The following is a 24336-nucleotide window of genomic DNA, read 5'->3' on the forward strand; positions in this document are numbered from 1 at the left end:
CGCACACTCACTCTCTCCTCGCACACCCACTCTCTCCCCGCACACACTGTCTCCTCGCACACTCACTCTCTCCTCGCACACTCACTCTCTCCCCGCACACTCACTCTCTCCTCGCACACTCACTCTCTCCCTGCACACTCACTCTCTCCTCGCACACTCACTCTCTCGCACACTCACTCTCTCCTCGCACACTCACCCGCTCCTCGCACACTCACTCGCTCCTCGCACACTCACTCACTCCTCGCACACTCACTCTCTCCTCGCACATTCACTCCCTCCTCGCACACTCACTCTCTCCTTGCACATTCACTCACTCCTCGCACACTCACTCTCTCCCCGCACACTCATTCTCTCCCCGCACACTCACTCTCTCCCCGCACATTCACTCTCTGCCCGCACACTCACTCTCTCCCCGCACACTCACTCTCCCCGCACACTCACTCTCTCCTCATACATTCACTCTCTCCTCGCACACTCACTCTCTCCTCACACACTCACTCTCTCCCCGCACACTCACTCTCTCCTCGCACATTCACTCTCTCCTCGCACATTCTCTCTCCTCGCACACTCACTCTCTCCCCGCACACTCACTCTCTCCTCGCACACTCACTCTCTCCTCGCACATTCACTCTCTCCTCGCAGATTCACTCTCTCCTCGCACACTCACTCCCTCCGCGCACACTCACTCTCTCCTCGCACACTCACTCTCTCCTCGCACACTCACTCTCTCCTCGCACACTCACTCTCTCCTCGCACATTCACGCTCTCCTCGCACATTCACTCTCTCCTCGCACACTCACTCCATCCCCGCACACTCACTCCCTCCCCGCACACTCACTCACTCCCCGCACACTCACTCTCTCCTCGCACACTCACTCTCTCCTCGCACACTCACTCTCTCCTCGCACACTCACTCTCTCCTCGCACACTCACTCTCTCCTCGCTCACTCGCTCTCTCCTCGCACATTCGCTCCCTTCTCGCACACTCGCTCTCTCCTCGCACACTCACTCTCTCCTCGCTCACTCACTCTCTCCTCACACTCACTCTCTCCCCGCACATTCACTCTCTCCTCGCACACTCACTCTCTCCTCGCACACTCACTCTCTCCTCGCACACTCACTCTCTCCTCGCACACTCTCTCTCCTCGCACACTCACTCTCTCCTCGCTCACTCGCTCTCTCCTCGCACACTCACTCTCTCCTCGCACACTCACTCTCTACCCGCACACACACTCTCTACCCGCACACACACTCTCTCCTCATACATTCACTCTCTCCTCGCACACTCACTCTCTCCTCACACTCACTCTCTCCTCGCACACTCACTCTCTCCTCGCACACTCACTCTCTTCTCGCACACTCACTCTCTCCTCACACACTCACTCTCTCCCCGCACATTCACTCTCTCCTCGCACACTCATTCTCTCCTCGCACGCTCACTCTCTCCTCGCACACTCACTCTCTCCTCGCACACTCACTCTCTCCTCGCACACCCACTCTCTCCCCGCACACACTGTCTCCTCGCACACTCACTCTCTCCTCGCACACTCACTCTCTCCCCGCACACTCACTCTCTCCTCGCACACTCACTCTCTCCCTGCACACTCACTCTCTCCTCGCACACTCACTCTCTCGCACACTCACTCTCTCCTCGCACATTCACTCTCTCCCCGCACACTCACTCTCTCCTTGCACACTCACTCTCCCCGCACACTCACTCTCTCCCTGCTCATTCACTCTCTCCCCGCACACTCACTCTCCCCGCACACTCACCCTCTCCTCGCACACTCACTCTCTACCCGCACACTCACTCTGTCGTTGCACACTCACTCTCTCCTCGCACATTCACTCTCTCCCCGCACACTCACTCTCTCCCCGCACACTCACTCTCTCCTCGCACACTCTCTCTCTCCCTGCACACTCACTCTCTCCTCGCACACTCACTCTCTCGCACATTCACTCTCTCCTCGCACACTCACTCTCTCCTCGCACACTCACTCTCTCCTCGCACATTCACTCTCTCCTCGCACACTCACTCTCTCCTCGCACATTCACTCTCTCCCCGCACACTCATTCTCTCCTCGCACACTCACTTTCTCCTCGCACATTCACTCTCTCCTCGCACATTCACTCTCTCCCTGCACACTCACTCTCTCCTCGCACATTCACTCTCTCCTCGCACACTCACTCTCTCCTCGCACACTCACCCTCTCCTCGCACACTCACTCTCTCCCCGCACATTCACTCTCTCCTCGCACATTCACTCTCTCCTCGCACACGCACTCTCTCCTCACACACTCACTCACTCCTTGCACACTCACTCTCTCCTCGCACACTCACTCTCTCTTCGCACATTCGCTCCCTCCTCGCACACTCACTCTCTCCTCTCACAACCACTCTCTACCCGCACACTCACTCTCTCCTCGCACACTCACTCTCTCCTCGCACACTCACTCTCTCCTCATACATTCACTCTCTCCTCGCACACTCACTCTCTCCTCACACACTCACTCTCTCCCCGCACACTCACTCTCTCCTCGCACATTCACTCTCTCCTCGCACATTCTCTCTCCTCGCACACTCACTCTCTCCCCGCACACTCACTCTCTCCTCGCACACTCACTCTCTCCTCGCACATTCACTCTCTCCTCGCAGATTCACTCTCTCCTCGCACACTCACTCCCTCCGCGCACACTCACTCTCTCCTCGCACACTCACTCTCTCCTCGCACACTCACTCTCTCCTCGCACACTCACTCTCTCCTCGCACATTCACGCTCTCCTTGCACATTCACTCTCTCCTCGCACACTCACTCCATCCCCGCACACTCACTCCCTCCCCGCACACTCACTCTCTCCCCGCACACTCACTCTCTCCTCGCACACTCACTCTCTCCTCGCACACTCACTCTCTCCTCGCTCACTCGCTCTCTCCTCGCACATTCGCTCCCTTCTCGCACACTCGCTCTCTCCTCGCACACTCACTCTCTCCTCGCACACTCACTCTCTCCTCACACTCACTCTCTCCCCGCACATTCACTCTCTCCTCGCACACTCACTCTCTCCTCGCACACTCACTCTCTCCTCGCACACTCACTCTCTCCTCGCACACTCACTCTCTCCTCGCTCACTCGCTCTCTCCTCGCACACTCACTCTCTCCTCGCACACTCACTCTCTACCCGCACACTCACTCTCTCCTCATACATTCACTCTCTCCTCGCACACTCACTCTCTCCTCACACTCACTCTCTCCTCGCACACTCACTCTCTCCTCGCACACTCACTCTCTTCTCGCACACTCACTCTCTCCTCACACACTCTCTCTCTCCCCGCACATTCACTCTCTCCTCGCACACTCATTCTCTCCTCGCACGCTCACTCTCTCCTCGCACACTCACTCTCTCCTCGCACACTCACTCTCTCCTCGCACACCCACTCTCTCCCCGCACACACTGTCTCCTCGCACACTCACTCTCTCCTCGCACACTCACTCTCTCCCCGCACACTCACTCTCTCCTCGCACACTCACTCTCTCCCTGCACACTCACTCTCTCCTCGCACACTCACTCTCTCGCACACTCACTCTCTCCTCGCACACTCACCCGCTCCTCGCACACTCACTCGCTCCTCGCACACTCACTCACTCCTCGCACACTCACTCTCTCCTCGCACATTCACTCCCTCCTCGCACACTCACTCTCTCCTTGCACATTCACTCACTCCTCGCACACTCACTCTCTCCCCGCACACTCATTCTCTCCCCGCACACTCACTCTCTCCCCGCACATTCACTCTCTGCCCGCACACTCACTCTCTCCCCGCACACTCACTCTCCCCGCACACTCACTCTCTCCTCGCACATTCACTCTCTCCCCGCACACTCACTCTCTCCTTGCACACTCACTCTCTCCTCGCACACTCACTCTCTCCCCGCACACTCACTCTCTCCTCGCACACTCACTCTCTCCTCGCACATTCACTCTCTCCCCGCACACTCACTCTCTCCTCGCACACTCACTCTCTCCCTGCACACTCACTCTCTCCTCGCACACTCACTCTCTCGCACACTCACTCTCTCCTCGCACACTCACTCTCTCCCTGCACACTCACTCTCTCCTCGCACATTCACTCTCTCCCCGCACACTCACTCTCTCCTCGCACACTCACTCTCTCCCTGCACACTCACTCTCTCCCTGCACATTCACTCACTCCCTGCACACTCACTCTCTCCTCGCACATTCACTCTCTCCTCGCACACTCACTCTCTCCTCGCACACTCACTCTCTCCTCGCACATTCACTCTCTCCTCGCACACTCACTCTGTCCTCGCACAATCACTCTCTCCTCGCACACTCACTCTCTCCTCGCACTCACTCTCTCCTCACACATTCACTCTCTCCTCGCACACTCACTCTCTCCTTGCACATTCACTCTCTCCTCGCACACTCACTCTGTCCTCGCACATTCACTCACTCCCCGCAGACTCACTCTCTCCCCGCACACACACTCTCTCCTCGCACACTCACTCTCTCCTCGCACATTCACTCTCCTCGCACACTCACCCTCTCCTTGCACACTCACTCTGTCCCCGCACACTCACTCCCTCCTCGCACACTCACACTCTCCCCGCACACTCACTCTCTCCTCGCACACTCACTCTCTCCCCGCACACTCATTCTCTCCTCGCACACTCACTCTCTCCTCGCACACTCACTCTCTCCCCGCACATTCACTCTCTCCTCGCACAGTCACTCTCCCCGCACACTCACTCTCTCCCCTCACACTCACTCTCTCCTCGCACATTCACTCTCTCCTCGCACACTCACTCTCTCCTCGCACACTCACTCTCTCCTCACACATTCACTCACTCCTCGCACACTCACTCTCTCCTCGCACACTCACTCTCTCCTCCCACATTCACTCTCTCCTCGCACACTCACTCTCTCCTCGCACACTCACTCTCTCCCCGCACACTCACTCTCTCCCCGCTCATTCACTCTCTCCCCGCACACCCACTCTCTCCTCGCACACTCACTCTCTCCCCGCACATTCACTCTCTCCCCGCACACTCACTCTCTCCTCGCACATTCACTCACTCCGCGCACACCCACACTCTCCTCACACACTCACTCTCTCCTCGCACAATCACTCTCTCCTCGCACACTCACTCTCTCCCCGCACATTCACTCTCTCCCCGCACACCCACTCTCTCCTCACACACTCACGCTCTCACCGCACACTCACTCTCTCCCCACACACTCACTATCTCCCCGCACACCCACTCTCTCCTCGCACACTCACTCTCTCCTCGCACATTCACTCTCTCCTCGCACACTCACACTCTCCTCGCACACTCACTCTCTCCCCGCACAATCACTCTGTCCTCGCACACTCAGTCTCTCCCCGCACACTCAGTTTCTCCCCGCACATTCACTCTCTCCCCGAACACTCACTCTCTCCTCGCACACTCATTCTCTCCTCGCACATTCATTCTCTCCCCGCACACTCACTCTCTCCTCACACTCACTCTCTCCTCGCACACTGACTCTCTCCCCGCACGCTCACTCACTCCTCGCACACTCAGTCTCTCCCTGCACACTCACTCACTCCCCGCACACTCAATCTCTCCCCGCACACTCACTCACTCCTCGCACACTCACTCTCTCCTCGCATACTCACTCTCTCCTCGCACACCCACTCTCTCCACGCACACACTCTCTCCTCACACATTCACTCTCTCCTCGCATTCAATCTCTCCTCGCACACTCACTCTCTCCTCGCACACTCACTCTCTCGCCGCACATTCACTCTCTCCTCGCACACTCACTCTCTCCTCGCACACTCACTCTCTCCTCGCACACTCACTCTCTCCTCGCACACTCACTCTCTCCTCGCACACCCACTCTCTACCCGCACACTCACTCTCTCCTCACACATTCACTCTCTCCTCGCACACTCACTCTCTCCGCGCGCACTCACTCTCTCCTCGCACACTCACTCTCTCCCCGCACACTCACTCTCTCCTCGCCCATCACTCACTCCTCGCACATTCACTCTCTCCTAGCACACTCTCTCTCCCCGCACACTCACTCTCTCCCCGCACACTCACTCTCTCCTCGCACACGCACTCTCTCCTCGCACACTCACTCTCTCCTCGCACACTCACTCTCTCCTCGCACATTCACTCTCTCCCCGCACATTCACTCACTCCCCGCACACTCACTTTTTCCTCGCACATTCACTCACTCCTCGCACACTCACTCTCTCCCCGCACACTCATTCTCTCCCCGCACACTCACTCTCTCCCTGCACTCTCACTCTCTCCTCGCACACTCACTCTCTCCTCGCACACTCACTCTCTCCTCGCACACTCACTCTCTCCTCGCACACCCACTCTCTACCTGCCCACTCACTCTCTCCTCACACATTCACTCTCTCCTCGCACACTCACTCTCTCCGCGCAAACTCACTCTCTCCTCGCACACTCACTCTCTCCCCGCACACTCACTCTCTCCTCGCACATTCACTCTCTCCTCGCACATTCACTCTCTCCTAGCACACTCTCTCTCTCCCTGCACACTCACTCTCTCCCCGCACACTCACACTCTCCTCGCACACTCACTCTCTCCTCGCACACTCACTCTCTCCTCGCACACTAACTCTCTCCTCGCACATTCACTCTCTCCCCGCACATTCACTCACTTCCCGCACACTCACTCTTTCCTCGCACATTTACTCACTCCTCGCACACTCACTCTCTCTCCGCACACTCATTCTCTCCCCGCACACTCACTCTCTCCCCGCACACTCACTCTCTCCCCACACACTCCCTCTCCCCGCACACTCACTCTCTCCTCGCACATTCACTCTCTCCCCGCACACTCACTCTCTCCTTGCACACTCACTCTCTCCGCACACTCACTCTCTCCTTGCACACTCACTCTCTCCTCGCACACTCACTCTCTCCCTGCCCACTCACTCTCTCGTCGCACATTCACTCTCTCCTCGCACATTCACTCTCTCCCTGCACACTCACTCTCTCCTCGCACACTCACTCTCTCCCTGCACACTCACTCTCTCCTCGCACACTCACTCTCTCGCACACTCACTCTCTCCTCGCACACTCACTCGCTCCTCGCACACTCACTCTCTCCTCGCACATTCACTCTCTACTCGCACACTCACTCTCTCCTCGCACATTCACTCTCTCCCCGCACACTCATTCTCTCCTCGCACACTCACTTTCTCCTCGCACATTCACTCTCTCCTCGCACATTCACTCTCTCCCTGCACACTCACTCTCTCCTCGCACATTCACTCTCTCCTCGCACACTCACTCTCTCCTCGTACACTCACCCTCTCGTCGCCCACTCACTCCCTCCCCGCACATTCACTCTATCCTCGCACATTCACTCTCTCCTCGCACACTCACACTCTCCTCATACATTCACTCTCTCCTCGCACACTCACTCTCTCCTCACACACTCACTCTCTCCCCGCACACTCACTCTCTCCTCGCACATTCACTCTCTCCTCGCACATTCACTCTCTCCTCGCACACTCACTCCCTCCCCGCACACGCACTCTCCTCGCACACTCACTCTCTCCTCGCACATTCACTCTCTCCGCGCACACTCACTCTCTCCTCGCACACTCACTCTCTCCTCGCACACTCACTCTCTCCTCGCACATTCACGCTCTCCTCGCACAGTCACTCTCTCCTTGCACACTCACTCCATCCCCGCACACTCACTCTCTCCCCGCACACTCACTCTCTCCTCGCACTCACTCACTCCTCGCACACTCACTCTCTCCTCGCACACTCACTCTCTCCTCGCACATTCGCTCTCTCCTCGCACACTCGCTCTCTCCTCGCACATTCGCTCCCTCCTCGCACACACACTCTCTCCTCGCACACTCACTCTCTCCTCGCACACTCACTCTCTCCTCGCACAGTCACTCTCTCCCCGCACACTCACTCTCTCCTCGCACACTCACTCTCTCCCCGCACACTCACTCTCTCCCCGCACACTCACTCTCTCCTCGCACACTCACTCTCTCCTCGCACACTCACTCTCTCCCCGCACATTCACTCTCTCCCCGCACACTCACTCTCTCCTCGCACATTCACTCACTCCTCGCACACTCACTCTCTCCCCGCACACTCATTCTCTCCCCGCACACTCACTCTCTCCCCGCACATTCACTCTCTCCCCGCACACTCACTCTCCCCGCAAACTCACTCTCTCCTCGCACATTCACTCTCTCCCCGCACACTCACTCTCTCCTTGCACACTCACTCTCCCCGCACACTCACTCTCTCCCTGCACATTCACTCTCTCCCCGCACACTCACTCTCCCCACACACTCACCCTCTCCTCGCACACTCACTCTCTCCCCGCACACTCACTCTCTCGTCGCACACTCACTCTCTCCTCGCATTCACTCTCTCCCCGCACACTCACTCTCACCCCGCGCACTCACTCTCTCCTCGCACTCTCTCTCTCCCTGCACACTCACTCTCTCCTCGCACACTCACTCTCTCGCACATTCACTCTCTCCTCGCACACTCACTCTCTCCTCGCACACTCACTCTCTCCTCGCACATTCACTCTCTCCTCGCACACTCACTCTCTGCTCGCACACTCACTCTCTCCTCGCACATTCACTCTCTCCCCGCACACTCACTCTCTCCTCACACTCACTCTCTCCTCGCACACTGACTCTCTCCCCGCACGCTCACTCACTCCTCGCACACTCAGTCTCTCCCTGCACACTCACTCACTCCCCGCACACTCAATCTCTCCCCGCACACTCACTCACTCCTCGCACACTCACTCTCTCCTCGCATACTCACTCTCTCCTCGCACACCCACTCTCTCCACGCACACACTCTCTCCTCACACATTCACTCTCTCCTCGCATTCAATCTCTCCTCGCACACTCACTCTCTCCTCGCACACTCACTCTCTCGCCGCACATTCACTCTCTCCTCGCACACTCACTCTCTCCTCGCACACTCACTCTCTCCTCGCACACTCACTCTCTCCTCGCACACTCACTCTCTCCTCGCACACCCACTCTCTACCCGCACACTCACTCTCTCCTCACACATTCACTCTCTCCTCGCACACTCACTCTCTCCGCGCGCACTCACTCTCTCCTCGCACACTCACTCTCTCCCCGCACACTCACTCTCTCCTCGCCCATCACTCACTCCTCGCACATTCACTCTCTCCTAGCACACTCTCTCTCCCCGCACACTCACTCTCTCCCCGCACACTCACTCTCTCCTCGCACACGCACTCTCTCCTCGCACACTCACTCTCTCCTCGCACACTCACTCTCTCCTCGCACATTCACTCTCTCCCCGCACATTCACTCACTCCCCGCACACTCACTTTTTCCTCGCACATTCACTCACTCCTCGCACACTCACTCTCTCCCCGCACACTCATTCTCTCCCCGCACACTCACTCTCTCCCTGCACTCTCACTCTCTCCTCGCACACTCACTCTCTCCTCGCACACTCACTCTCTCCTCGCACACTCACTCTCTCCTCGCACACCCACTCTCTACCTGCCCACTCACTCTCTCCTCACACATTCACTCTCTCCTCGCACACTCACTCTCTCCGCGCAAACTCACTCTCTCCTCGCACACTCACTCTCTCCCCGCACACTCACTCTCTCCTCGCACATTCACTCTCTCCTCGCACATTCACTCTCTCCTAGCACACTCTCTCTCTCCCTGCACACTCACTCTCTCCCCGCACACTCACACTCTCCTCGCACACTCACTCTCTCCTCGCACACTCACTCTCTCCTCGCACACTAACTCTCTCCTCGCACATTCACTCTCTCCCCGCACATTCACTCACTTCCCGCACACTCACTCTTTCCTCGCACATTTACTCACTCCTCGCACACTCACTCTCTCTCCGCACACTCATTCTCTCCCCGCACACTCACTCTCTCCCCGCACACTCACTCTCTCCCCACACACTCCCTCTCCCCGCACACTCACTCTCTCCTCGCACATTCACTCTCTCCCCGCACACTCACTCTCTCCTTGCACACTCACTCTCTCCGCACACTCACTCTCTCCTTGCACACTCACTCTCTCCTCGCACACTCACTCTCTCCCTGCCCACTCACTCTCTCGTCGCACATTCACTCTCTCCTCGCACATTCACTCTCTCCCTGCACACTCACTCTCTCCTCGCACACTCACTCTCTCCCTGCACACTCACTCTCTCCTCGCACACTCACTCTCTCGCACACTCACTCTCTCCTCGCACACTCACTCGCTCCTCGCACACTCACTCTCTCCTCGCACATTCACTCTCTACTCGCACACTCACTCTCTCCTCGCACATTCACTCTCTCCCCGCACACTCATTCTCTCCTCGCACACTCACTTTCTCCTCGCACATTCACTCTCTCCTCGCACATTCACTCTCTCCCTGCACACTCACTCTCTCCTCGCACATTCACTCTCTCCTCGCACACTCACTCTCTCCTCGTACACTCACCCTCTCGTCGCCCACTCACTCCCTCCCCGCACATTCACTCTATCCTCGCACATTCACTCTCTCCTCGCACACTCACACTCTCCTCATACATTCACTCTCTCCTCGCACACTCACTCTCTCCTCACACACTCACTCTCTCCCCGCACACTCACTCTCTCCTCGCACATTCACTCTCTCCTCGCACATTCACTCTCTCCTCGCACACTCACTCCCTCCCCGCACACGCACTCTCCTCGCACACTCACTCTCTCCTCGCACATTCACTCTCTCCGCGCACACTCACTCTCTCCTCGCACACTCACTCTCTCCTCGCACACTCACTCTCTCCTCGCACATTCACGCTCTCCTCGCACAGTCACTCTCTCCTTGCACACTCACTCCATCCCCGCACACTCACTCTCTCCCCGCACACTCACTCTCTCCTCGCACTCACTCACTCCTCGCACACTCACTCTCTCCTCGCACACTCACTCTCTCCTCGCACATTCGCTCTCTCCTCGCACACTCGCTCTCTCCTCGCACATTCGCTCCCTCCTCGCACACACACTCTCTCCTCGCACACTCACTCTCTCCTCGCACACTCACTCTCTCCTCGCACAGTCACTCTCTCCCCGCACACTCACTCTCTCCTCGCACACTCACTCTCTCCCCGCACACTCACTCTCTCCCCGCACACTCACTCTCTCCTCGCACACTCACTCTCTCCTCGCACACTCACTCTCTCCCCGCACATTCACTCTCTCCCCGCACACTCACTCTCTCCTCGCACATTCACTCACTCCTCGCACACTCACTCTCTCCCCGCGCACTCATTCTCTCCCCGCACACTCACTCTCTCCCCGCACATTCACTCTCTCCCCGCACACTCACTCTCCCCGCAAACTCACTCTCTCCTCGCACATTCACTCTCTCCCCGCACACTCACTCTCTCCTTGCACACTCACTCTCCCCGCACACTCACTCTCTCCCTGCACATTCACTCTCTCCCCGCACACTCACTCTCCCCACACACTCACCCTCTCCTCGCACACTCACTCTCTCCCCGCACACTCACTCTCTCGTCGCACACTCACTCTCTCCTCGCATTCACTCTCTCCCCGCACACTCACTCTCACCCCGCGCACTCACTCTCTCCTCGCACTCTCTCTCTCCCTGCACACTCACTCTCTCCTCGCACACTCACTCTCTCGCACATTCACTCTCTCCTCGCACACTCACTCTCTCCTCGCACACTCACTCTCTCCTCGCACATTCACTCTCTCCTCGCACACTCACTCTCTCCTCGCACATTCACTCTCTCCCCGCACACTCATTCTCTCCTCGCACACTCACTTTCTCCTCGCACATTCACTCTCTCCTCGCACATTCACTCTCTCCCTGCACACTCACTCTCTCCTCGCACATTCACTCTCTCCTCGCACACTCACTCTCTCCTCGCACACTCACCCTCTCCTCGCACACTCACTCTCTCCCCGCACATTCACTCTCTCCTCGCACATTCACTCTCTCCTCGCACACGCACTCTCTCCTCACACACTCACTCACTCCTCGCACACTCACTCTCTCCTCGCACACTCTCTCTCTCTTCGCACATTCGCTCCCTCCTCGCACACTCACTCTCTCCTCTCACAACCACTCTCTACCCGCACACTCACTCTCTCCTCGCACACTCACTCTCTCCTCGCACACTCACTCTCTCCTCATACATTCACTCTCTCCTCGCACACTCACTCTCTCCTCACACACTCACTCTCTCCCCGCACACTCACTCTCTCCTCGCACATTCACTCTCTCCTCGCACATTCTCTCTCCTCGCACACTCACTCTCTCCCCGCACACTCACTCTCTCCTCGCACACTCACTCTCTCCTCGCACATTCACTCTCTCCTCGCAGATTCACTCTCTCCTCGCACACTCACTCCCTCCGCGCACACTCACTCTCTCCTCGCACACTCACTCTCTCCTCGCACACTCACTCTCTCCTCGCACACTCACTCTCTCCTCGCACATTCACGCTCTCCTCGCACATTCACTCTCTCCTCGCACACTCACTCCATCCCCGCACACTCACTCCCTCCCCGCACACTCACTCACTCCCCGCACACTCACTCTCTCCTCGCACACTCACTCTCTCCTCGCTCACTCGCTCTCTCCTCGCACATTCGCTCCCTTCTCGCACACTCGCTCTCTCCTCGCACACTCACTCTCTCCTCGCTCACTCACTCTCTCCTCACACTCACTCTCTCCCCGCACATTCACTCTCTCCTCGCACACTCACTCTCTCCTCGCACACTCACTCTCTCCTCGCACACTCACTCTCTCCTCGCACACTCTCTCTCCTCGCACACTCACTCTCTCCTCGCTCACTCGCTCTCTCCTCGCACACTCACTCTCTCCTCGCACACTCACTCTCTACCCGCACACACACTCTCTACCCGCACACACACTCTCTCCTCATACATTCACTATCTCCTCGCACACTCACTCTCTCCTCACACTCACTCTCTCCTCGCACACTCACTCTCTCCTCGCACACTCACTCTCTTCTCGCACACTCACTCTCTCCTCACACACTCACTCTCTCCCCGCACATTCACTCTCTCCTCGCACACTCATTCTCTCCTCGCACGCTCACTCTCTCCTCGCACACTCACTCTCTCCTCGCACACTCACTCTCTCCTCGCACACCCACTCTCTCCCCGCACACACTGTCTCCTCGCACTCTCACTCTCTCCTCGCACACTCACTCTCTCCCCGCACACTCACTCTCTCCTCGCACACTCACTCTCTCCCTGCACACTCACTCTCTCCTCGCACACTCACTCTCTCGCACACTCACTCTCTCCTCGCACATTCACTCTCTCCCCGCACACTCACTCTCTCCTTGCACACTCACTCTCCCCGCACACTCACTCTCTCCCTGCTCATTCACTCTCTCCCCGCACACTCACTCTCCCCGCACACTCACCCTCTCCTCGCACACTCACTCTCTACCCGCACACTCACTCTGTCGTTGCACACTCTCTCTCTCCTCGCACATTCAGTCTCTCCCCGCACACTCACTCTCTCCCCGCACACTCACTCTCTCCTCGCACACTCTCTCTCTCCCTGCACACTCACTCTCTCCTCGCACACTCACTCTCTCGCACATTCACTCTCTCCTCGCACACTCACTCTCTCCTCGCACACTCACTCTCTCCTCGCACATTCACTCTCTCCTCGCACACTCACTCTCTCCTCGCACATTCACTCTCTCCCCGCACACTCATTCTCTCCTCGCACACTCACTTTCTCCTCGCACATTCACTCTCTCCTCGCACATTCACTCTCTCCCTGCACACTCACTCTCTCCTCGCACATTCACTCTCTCCTCGCACACTCACTCTCTCCTCGCACACTCACCCTCTCCTCGCACACTCACTCTCTCCCCGCACATTCACTCTCTCCTCGCACATTCACTCTCTCCTCGCACACGCACTCTCTCCTCACACACTCACTCACTCCTTGCACACTCACTCTCTCCTCGCACACTCACTCTCTCTTCGCACATTCGCTCCCTCCTCGCACACTCACTCTCTCCTCTCACAACCACTCTCTACCCGCACACTCACTCTCTCCTCGCACACTCACTCTCTCCTCGCACACTCACTCTCTCCTCATACATTCACTCTCTCCTCGCACACTCACTCTCTCCTCACACACTCACTCTCTCCCCGCACACTCACTCTCTCCTCGCACATTCACTCTCTCCTCGCACATTCTCTCTCCTCGCACACTCACTCTCTCCCCGCACACTCACTCTCTCCTCGCACACTCACTCTCTCCTCGCACATTCACTCTCTCCTCGCAGATTCACTCTCTCCTCGCACACTCACTCCCTCCGCGCACACTCACTCTCTCCTCGCACACTCACTCTCTCCTCGCACACTCACTCTCTCCTCGCACACTCACTCTCTCCTCGCACATTCACGCTCTCCTTGCACATTCACTCTCTCCTCGCACACTCACTCCATCCCCGCACACTCACTCCCTCCCCGCACACTCACTCTCTCCCCGCACACTCACTCTCTCCTCGCACACTCACTCTCTCCTCGCACACTCACTCTCTCCTCGCTCACTCGCTCTCTCCTCGCACATTCGCTCCCTTCTCGCACACTCGCTCTCTCCTCGCACACTCACTCTCTCCTCGCACACTCACTCTCTCCTCACACTCACTCTCTCCCCGCACATTCACTCTCTCCTCGCACACTCACTCTCTCCTCGCACACTCACTCTCTCCTCGCACACTCACTCTCTCCTCGCACACTCACTCTCTCCTCGCTCACTCGCTCTCTCCTCGCACACTCACTCTCTCCTCGCACACTCACTCTCTACCCGCACACTCACTCTCTCCTCATACATTCACTCTCTCCTCGCACACTCACTCTCTCCTCACACTCACTCTCTCCTCGCACACTCACTCTCTCCTCGCACACTCACTCTCTTCTCGCACACTCACTCTCTCCTCACACACTCTCTCTCTCCCCGCACATTCACTCTCTCCTCGCACACTCATTCTCTCCTCGCACGCTCACTCTCTCCTCGCACACTCACTCTCTCCTCGCACACTCACTCTCTCCTCGCACACCCACTCTCTCCCCGCACACACTGTCTCCTCGCACACTCACTCTCTCCTCGCACACTCACTCTCTCCCCGCACACTCACTCTCTCCTCGCACACTCACTCTCTCCCTGCACACTCACTCTCTCCTCGCACACTCACTCTCTCGCACACTCACTCTCTCCTCGCACACTCACCCGCTCCTCGCACACTCACTCGCTCCTCGCACACTCACTCACTCCTCGCACACTCACTCTCTCCTCGCACATTCACTCCCTCCTCGCACACTCACTCTCTCCTTGCACATTCACTCACTCCTCGCACACTCACTCTCTCCCCGCACACTCATTCTCTCCCCGCACACTCACTCTCTCCCCGCACATTCACTCTCTGCCCGCACACTCACTCTCTCCCCGCACACTCACTCTCCCCGCACACTCACTCTCTCCTCGCACATTCACTCTCTCCCCGCACACTCACTCTCTCCTTGCACACTCACTCTCTCCTCGCACACTCACTCTCTCCCCGCACACTCACTCTCTCCTCGCACACTCACTCTCTCCTCGCACATTCACTCTCTCCCCGCACACTCACTCTCTCCTCGCACACTCACTCTCTCCCTGCACACTCACTCTCTCCTCGCACACTCACTCTCTCGCACACTCACTCTCTCCTCGCACACTCACTCTCTCCCTGCACACTCACTCTCTCCTCGCACATTCACTCTCTCCCCGCACACTCACTCTCTCCTCGCACACTCACTCTCTCCCTGCACACTCACTCTCTCCCTGCACATTCACTCACTCCCTGCACACTCACTCTCTCCTCGCACATTCACTCTCTCCTCGCACACTCACTCTCTCCTCGCACACTCACTCACTCCTCGCACACTCACTCTCTCCTCGCACATTCACTCCCTCCTCGCACACTCACTCTCTCCTTGCACATTCACTCACTCCTCGCACACTCACTCTCTCCCCGCACACTCATTCTCTCCCCGCACACTCACTCTCTCCCCGCACATTCACTCTCTGCCCGCACACTCACTCTCTCCCCGCACACTCACTCTCCCCGCACACTCACTCTCTCCTCGCACATTCACTCTCTCCCCGCACACTCACTCTCTCCTTGCACACTCACTCTCTCCTCGCACACTCACTCTCTCCACGCACACTCACTCTCTCCCCGCACACTCACTCTCTCCTCGCACACTCACTCTCTCCTCGCACATTCACTCTCTCCCCGCACACTCACTCTCTCCTCGCACACTCACTCTCTCCCTGCACACTCACTCTCTCCTCGCACACTCACTCTCTCGCACACTCACTCTCTCCTCGCACACTCACTCTCTCCCTGCACACTCACTCTCTCCTCGCACATTCACTCTCTCCCCGCACACTCACTCTCTCCTCGCACACTCACTCTCTCCCTGCACACTCACTCTCTCCCTGCACATTCACTCACTCCCTGCACACTCACTCTCTCCTCGCACATTCACTCTCTCCTCGCACACTCACTCTCTCCTCGCACACTCACTCTCTCCTCATACATTCACTCTCTCCTCGCACACTCACTCTCTCCTCACACACTCACTCTCTCCCCGCACACTCACTCTCTCCTCGCACATTCACTCTCTCCTCGCACATTCTCTCTCCTCGCACACTCACTCTCTCCCCGCACACTCACTCTCTCCTCGCACACTCACTCTCTCCTCGCACATTCACTCTCTCCTCGCAGATTCACTCTCTCCTCGCACACTCACTCCCTCCGCGCACACTCACTCTCTCCTCGCACACTCACTCTCTCCTCGCACACTCACTCTCTCCTCGCACACTCACTCTCTCCTCGCACATTCACGCTCTCCTTGCACATTCACTCTCTCCTCGCACACTCACTCCATCCCCGCACACTCACTCCCTCCCCGCACACTCACTCTCTCCTCGCACACTCACTCTCTCCTTGCACACTCACTCTCTCCTCGCTCACTCGCTCTCTCCTCGCACATTCGCTCCCTTCTCGCACACTCGCTCTCTCCTCGCACACTCACTCTCTCCTCGCACACTCACTCTCTCCTCACACTCACTCTCTCCCCGCACATTCACTCTCTCCTCGCACACTCACTCTCTCCTCGCACACTCACTCTCTCCTCGCACACTCACTCTCTCCTCGCACACTCACTCTCTCCTCGCTCACTCGCTCTCTCCTCGCACACTCACTCTCTCCTCGCACACTCACTCTCTACCCGCACACTCACTCTCTCCTCATACATTCACTCTCTCCTCGCACACTCACTCTCTCCTCACACTCACTCTCTCCTCGCACACTCACTCTCTCCTCGCACACTCACTCTCTTCTCGCACACTCACTCTCTCCTCACACACTCACTCTCTCCCCGCACATTCACTCTCTCCTCGCACACTCATTCTCTCCTCGCACGCTCACTCTCTCCTCGCACACTCACTCTCTCCTCGCACACTCACTCTCTCCTCGCACACCCACTCTCTCCCCGCACACACTGTCTCCTCGCACACTCACTCTCTCCTCGCACACTCACTCTCTCCCCGCACACTCACTCTCTCCTCGCACACTCACTCTCTCCCTGCACACTCACTCTCTCCTCGCACACTCACTCTCTCGCACACTCACTCTCTCCTCGCACACTCACCCGCTCCTCGCACACTCACTCGCTCCTCGCACACTCACTCACTCCTCGCACACTCACTCTCTCCTCGCACATTCACTCCCTCCTCGCACACTCACTCTCTCCTTGCACATTCACTCACTCCTCGCACACTCACTCTCTCCCCGCACACTCATTCTCTCCCCGCACACTCACTCTCTCCCCGCACATTCACTCTCTGCCCGCACACTCACTCTCTCCCCGCACACTCACTCTCCCCGCACACTCACTCTCTCCTCGCACATTCACTCTCTCCCCGCACACTCACTCTCTCCTTGCACACTCACTCTCTCCTCGCACACTCACTCTCTCCCCGCACACTCACTCTCTCCTCGCACACTCACTCTCTCCTCGCACATTCACTCTCTCCCCGCACACTCACTCTCTCCTCGCACACTCACTCTCTCCCTGCACACTCACTCTCTCCTCGCACACTCACTCTCTCACACACTCACTCTCTCCTCGCACACTCACTCTCTCCCTGCACACTCACTCTCTCCTCGCACATTCACTCTCTCCCCGCACACTCACTCTCTCCTCGCACACTCACTCTCTCCCTGCACACTCACTCTCTCCCTGCACATTCACTCACTCCCTGCACACTCACTCTCTCCTCGCACATTCACTCTCTCCTCGCACACTCACTCTCTCCTCGCACACTCACTCACTCCTCGCACACTCACTCTCTCCTCGCACATTCACTCCCTCCTCGCACACTCACTCTCTCCTTGCACATTCACTCACTCCTCGCACACTCACTCTCTCCCCGCACACTCATTCTCTCCCCGCACACTCACTCTCTCCCCGCACATTCACTCTCTGCCCGCACACTCACTCTCTCCCCGCACACTCACTCTCCCCGCACACTCACTCTCTCCTCGCACATTCACTCTCTCCCCGCACACTCACTCTCTCCTTGCACACTCACTCTCTCCTCGCACACTCACTCTCTCCACGCACACTCACTCTCTCCCCGCACACTCACTCTCTCCTCGCACACTCACTCTCTCCTCGCACATTCACTCTCTCCCCGCACACTCACTCTCTCCTCGCACACTCACTCTCTCCCTGCACACTCACTCTCTCCTCGCACACTCACTCTCTCGCACACTCACTCTCTCCTCGCACACTCACTCTCTCCCTGCACACTCACTCTCTCCTCGCACATTCACTCTCTCCCCGCACACTCACTCTCTCCTCGCACACTCACTCTCTCCCTGCACACTCACTCTCTCCCTGCACATTCACTCACTCCCTGCACACTCACTCTCTCCTCGCACATTCACTCTCTCCTCGCACACTCACTCTCTCCTCGCACACTCACTCTCTCCTCGCACATTCACTCTCTCCTCGCACATTCACTCTCTCCCCGCACACTCACTCTCTCCTCGCACATTCACTCTCTCCTTGCACACTCACTCTCTCCTCGCACACTCACTCTCTCCTCGCACACTCACTCTCTCCCCGCACATTCACTCTCTCCTCGCACATTCACTCTCTCCTCGCACACACACTCTCTCCTCGCACACTCACTCTCTCCCTGCACACTCACTCTCTCCCCGCACACTCACTCTCTCCTTGCACACTCACTCTCTCCTCGCACACTCACTCTCTCCCCGCACACTCACTCTCTCCCCGCACATTCACTCTCTCCCCGCACACTCCCTCTCCCCGCACACTCACACTCTCCTCGCACACTCACTCTCTCCTCGCACACGCACTCTCTCCTCGCACACTCACTCTCTCCTCGCACACTCACTCTCTCCCCGCACACTCACTCTCTCCCCGCACACTCACTCTCACCTCGCACACTCACTCTCTCCCCGCACATTCACTCTCTCCCCGCACACTCACTCTCCCCGCACATTCACTCTGTCCTCGCACATTCACTCTCTCCCCGCACACTCACTCTCTCCTTGCACACTCACCCTCTCCTCGCACACTCACTCTTACCTTGCACACTCACTCATTGCATCGTGCACCGACGGGACGCAGATCCAAGCCTGTAATTCACCGAATGGCGTGCATCAGCCATGGCTTGGCAGTGAAGCAATAAGCAGTGGCGAGGCACTTTGACCCAGAGAGGAAGATTGGAGAGAAACATCTCCCTGGGACAGAGTGAAACGGACAAAGGCCTCGGGACAAGTTGTCCATCTGGCCGTGTCAGCTTGGCTCTGTCCCTCAGAAGGTCATGGGTTCAAGTCCCACTCCAGAGACCTAAGAACATAATCTAGGCCAAGACTTCCCTGCAGTACTAAGGGAGTGCGGCACCATCGAAGGTGCCGTCTTTCAGATGAGTTGTAAAACTGAGGCCAGTCTTTGCCAGTGCTCAGATGCTGTTTAAACATCCTAAGGCACTGTTTTGAAGAAGAACAGGGGCTTTCCTGGTGTCCTGGCCAATATTACTCCCTCAACAAGGGATTGTTCTCCTTGGAGCAGAGAAGGTTAAGGGGAGATTTAATAGAGGTGTTCAAAATCATGAACGATTTTGATAGAGTAAATAAGGAGAAACTGTTTCCAGTGACAGGAGGGTCGGTAACCAGAGGACACAGATTGAAGATAATTGGTAAAAGAACCAGAGGGGAGATGAGAATTGTTTTTACGCAGCGAGTTGTTGTGATCTGGAACGCGCTGCCTGAAAGGGCGGTGGAAGCAGAGTCAATAGTAACGTTCAAAAGGGAATTGGATAAATACTTGAAGGGAAAAATTTGCAGGGTGCCGGGGAAAGGGCTATGGGGAGTGGGACTAATTGGAGAGCTCGTTCAAAGAGCCGGCACAGGCACGATGGGCCGCTTGGCCTCTTGCTGTGCCTTATCACTCTATCATTCTAATCTATCTGCCTGCTATTTGTGGGATCTTGCTGTATGCAAAATGGCTGCTGTGTTTGACTCTACAGCAGTCCCTGCTGTTCAGTGTAATTCACGGAACATGAGGAATGCAAATGCAGGTTTGCCTTTTCATCACGGGCCGAGCCAAGAAAGAAAAACAGAAAAATTATAAACCGGCCATTCCAAGGTAGATTTTGTACCTCTGTTAGCCGGTCACATTCAGCAGTTCTCTTGGCCATTCCCTGCTCGAAGTCTGAGCTCGCCCACGCCATTGATTGCTGCACTGAGCTCACTCGCTCCCGCGCAGCCTGCAGCTCGGCCTGAAGTTCTTCGTTCTCCTTTGCGAGTGTCAATAGCTGTTCTCGTGCTCCTTCCTTCCCTTCCTGCGCGCTCTCCAGCTCGCAGGCTTCATTGTCCCATTGCCGCTGTCCCATCCTCGCAGCTCTTTGCTCCAATGCAACCTTCTCGGAGGACAGCTGTACCATCTGCGCACGTACCTGCTCCACCTCGGCCTGTGCCCTCTCCATCTCACCTTGTGCCTTGGTGTTGCCCAGCTCCAGTCTTGCAGCATTCTCCTTCAATTGCAGAAAGTCCTCATCCAGGGTGGAAACCTTCTTCTTCAGGTCTTCCTTCTGTTGCTCCACTGTTTCTTTCTCGGCTTGAATGGTCTCAATTCTTTCCTTCATTCTTTGAACCTCTGGCCCGTGGCTGTTCTCCAGCTCTTCCATTTGCTTCTTAACTCTGGCAACTTCCTGAGTAGAGTCCTCCAGAGCAGAAAGCACAGACGTCAGCTTCCTCTGGGTGGATCCATTCTCCTCGGAGGCCTCTTGTAAACTGCACTGCACTTCTGTGTCTTCAGTTTGTACCTTGGCTATTTCTGCCTGGTCACTCTCAGATGTTGTCAGCTTAGTCTTCATCTCCTCTGCAAGAATCTCATGTTGGTCTTTCAATTCTGTTGCCTGGTTTTTTGTACGTGACCGTTCTGCAGTTAACATATGGAGTTGGGCAACAGTTTCCTCAAGTTTCTGTTTGGTTTCTGACTTCTCTGCATTTGATGACTCCAATTTCAGACTAATTTCTTCAAGTTTTTCCTTCAAGACCGTTAGATCTTGCCCTTTCTTTGCTACAGCATTTGTGTTTTCTTCAACGGGGCTTTTGGAGGTCAACTCTTGCTCTCTGTATTTCACCAGCTGTTGACGAAGGTCAGAAATTTTCACCCGGGCCAGCTGGTGTTCCTGCTTCAAAGCAGCGAGAGAATCCGAGCACATAGTCTTCTCCTGTGCGAGTTCATCCCTTTCCAGCTGACACTTCTCCAGCTTTTGATTGACCAACTCATTCTGCATTTGGACCTTCCTCAGGTTTTCTTCAAGATTCCCGTTGTCCTCCCTCAGCTTTAATTCTTTTCCGTCAGGAGAGAGGATGGCATCACCGCTCTGTTGAAGCAGCTGTTTCTCAGAAGCCTGGAGTCTGCTGACCTCTGACTGAAGTGAGACGACAGACATTTCTAAATCTTTGACCTTCCGCTGGCTCTCCTTGTGCTTGTCTTCCAGTGAATTGTTGAGAGACTCCAGGCACTGCAGTTTGGACTGTAGTGTTTCCATCTTGGCCAATTGCTTGCCTGTCTCCAGCTCTATCTCACTCTGAATCCCAGCCAGGATTGACTCTTTGTTTTTTAGTTCTTCCATCACTTTCTTGAGCCTTTGATCTGCATCCCATTTCATTTCATCATATTCCTTTGGATGTTCTCCGAGCTCGAGCTTCAATTTTTCCAACTCTTCCTTGTGGACTTGCTGGGCGGCCGCCATCTTCTCCACCTGCTCCTTTTTCAGCAACATATTCTCATGAACTTTTTCAACCATTTCTTGTTTCAGCCCATCGAGGACAATATCCATTTCCTCAATGGTTTCGTTCAAGAACTTATTACTGTCCTCCAGCTGGCCAACCCTGTTCGTTTGTTCTTCACTTTTCTTCTGCGTCTCCTTCAGGTTTGAGATCTCTTGCTGAAGTTTGGAGGACTCCTCCCCATGGAGCTTCTCTTTCTCTTCGAGAAGACCGTTGAGTTCCTCAATGACATGCTCTTTCTCCTTTAGATCCCTGCAGAGTTTCTCGATTCGAGATTGCTGCCCTGTTTCTGCCTTCTGTTCAATCTCGCTCTTCTCACCTGCAGTCAAGGTGGCCACAAATTCCTGATCCTTCTGAGCATCAACTTGGCCTCTCTCCCTTGACTGCACCGAGCTGTTAGACACTTGGTCAAAGTTGCTCACCAATCCTACATTCGTTGCTTCATTTTGGAACATTTGAACGTCATGTTCAGAATGCACCTGTTGAGCTGGAACTGACCTGGAGCCATCAGACTCAGATATTTCCAGAATTGGTTCTTGGTTCTCTTGCAGGTTACTGCTACTGTGTGAAGCATCATGTGGTGCTGATTCTCCTGCTGATATTCCTTGTACAATGGCCTTCCTGGATTCCTTCATCTGTCTGACGATCACTGTTTTTTCGTGCTCGGCGTTCTTCGCTGGCCCGTTATTTGCATTTTTGTACATCCCCTAAGTATGAATTAATTGGCACAAATGTTCAACATCAGACATTGAGCAATATCCTCGGGAGGTTCCTGCCTCCACATTCTTCAACATGGGAGACCAAAAATTATCAGCAAAATGAAGTGATCAACATCAAGGTCATCATCACCATCTGTATCTGCACATGAATCATTTAGTCTACACCTAAACATTACTGGGAGTGTTTGGAGGGATAGGATCGAGGGAGCTTTACTCTGTACCTAACCCGTGCTGTACCTGCCCTGGGAGTGTTTGATGGGACAGTGTAGAGGGAGCTTTACTCTGTATCTAACCCGTGCTGTACCTGCCCTGGGAGTGTTGATGGGAAAGTGTAGAGGGAGCTTTACTCTGTATCTAACCCGTGCTGTACATGCCCTGCGAGTGTTTGATGGGACAGTGTAGAGGGAGTTTTACTCTGTATCTAACCCGTGCTGTACCTGTCCTGGGAGTGTTTGATGGGACAGTGTAGAGGGAGCTTTACTCTGTATCTAACCCGGGCTGTACCTGCCCTGGGAGTGTTTGATGGGACAGTGTAGAGGGAGCTTTACTCTGTATCTAACCCGGGCTGTACCTGCCCTGGGAGTGTCTGATGGGACAGTGTAGAGGGTGCTTTACTCTGTATCTAACCCATGCTGTGCCTGCCCTGGGAGTGTTTGATGGGACAGTGTAGAGGGAGCATTACTCTGTATTTAACCTGTGCTGTACGTGCCCTGGGAGTGATTGATGGGACAGTGTAGAGGGAGCTTTATTCTGTATCTAACCCGTGCGGTACCTGCCCTGGGAGTGTTTGATGGGAAAGTGTAGAGGGAGCTTTACTCTGTATCTAACCTGTGCTGTACCTCCCCTGGGAGTGTTTGATGGGACAGTGTAGAGGGAGCTTTACCCTGAATCTAACATGTGCTGTACCTGCCCTGGGAGTGTTTGATGTGGACAGTGTAGAGGGAGCTTTACTCTGTATCTAACCCGTGCTGTACCTGCCCTGGGAGTGTTTGATGAGACAGTGTAGAGGGAGCTTTACTCTGTATCTAACCCGTGCTGTACCAGCCCTGGGAGTGTTTGATGGGACAGTGTAGAGGGAGCTTTACTCTGTATCTAACCCGTGCTTTACCTGCCCTGGGAATCTTTGATGGGAC

At 56.0% G+C, this 24336-nt stretch overlaps 1 protein-coding gene across 2 annotated transcripts in view; it reads right to left on the minus strand.

Moving 5' to 3' along the window:
- LOC147120728 (uncharacterized) overlaps nt 1-24336 on the minus strand; it is a 205978-nt gene that overhangs the window by 90306 nt on the left and 91336 nt on the right. For both annotated transcript variants that reach the window (XR_015078228.1, XM_085986957.1), the window contains exon 8: nt 20843-23191. Coding sequence is in view for 1 of the 2 variants with exons in the window: in XM_085986957.1 (XP_085843083.1) it covers nt 20843-23191 (2349 nt within the window). In the remaining variant the exon portion in view is untranslated. The remainder of the gene's footprint in view (nt 1-20842; nt 23192-24336) is intronic.

Source organism: Somniosus microcephalus, chromosome 4 (assembly GCF_052327205.1).
Source record: "Somniosus microcephalus isolate GS21.2 chromosome 4, FLI_Smic_1.0, whole genome shotgun sequence".
NCBI lineage: Eukaryota > Metazoa > Chordata > Chondrichthyes > Squaliformes > Somniosidae > Somniosus > Somniosus microcephalus.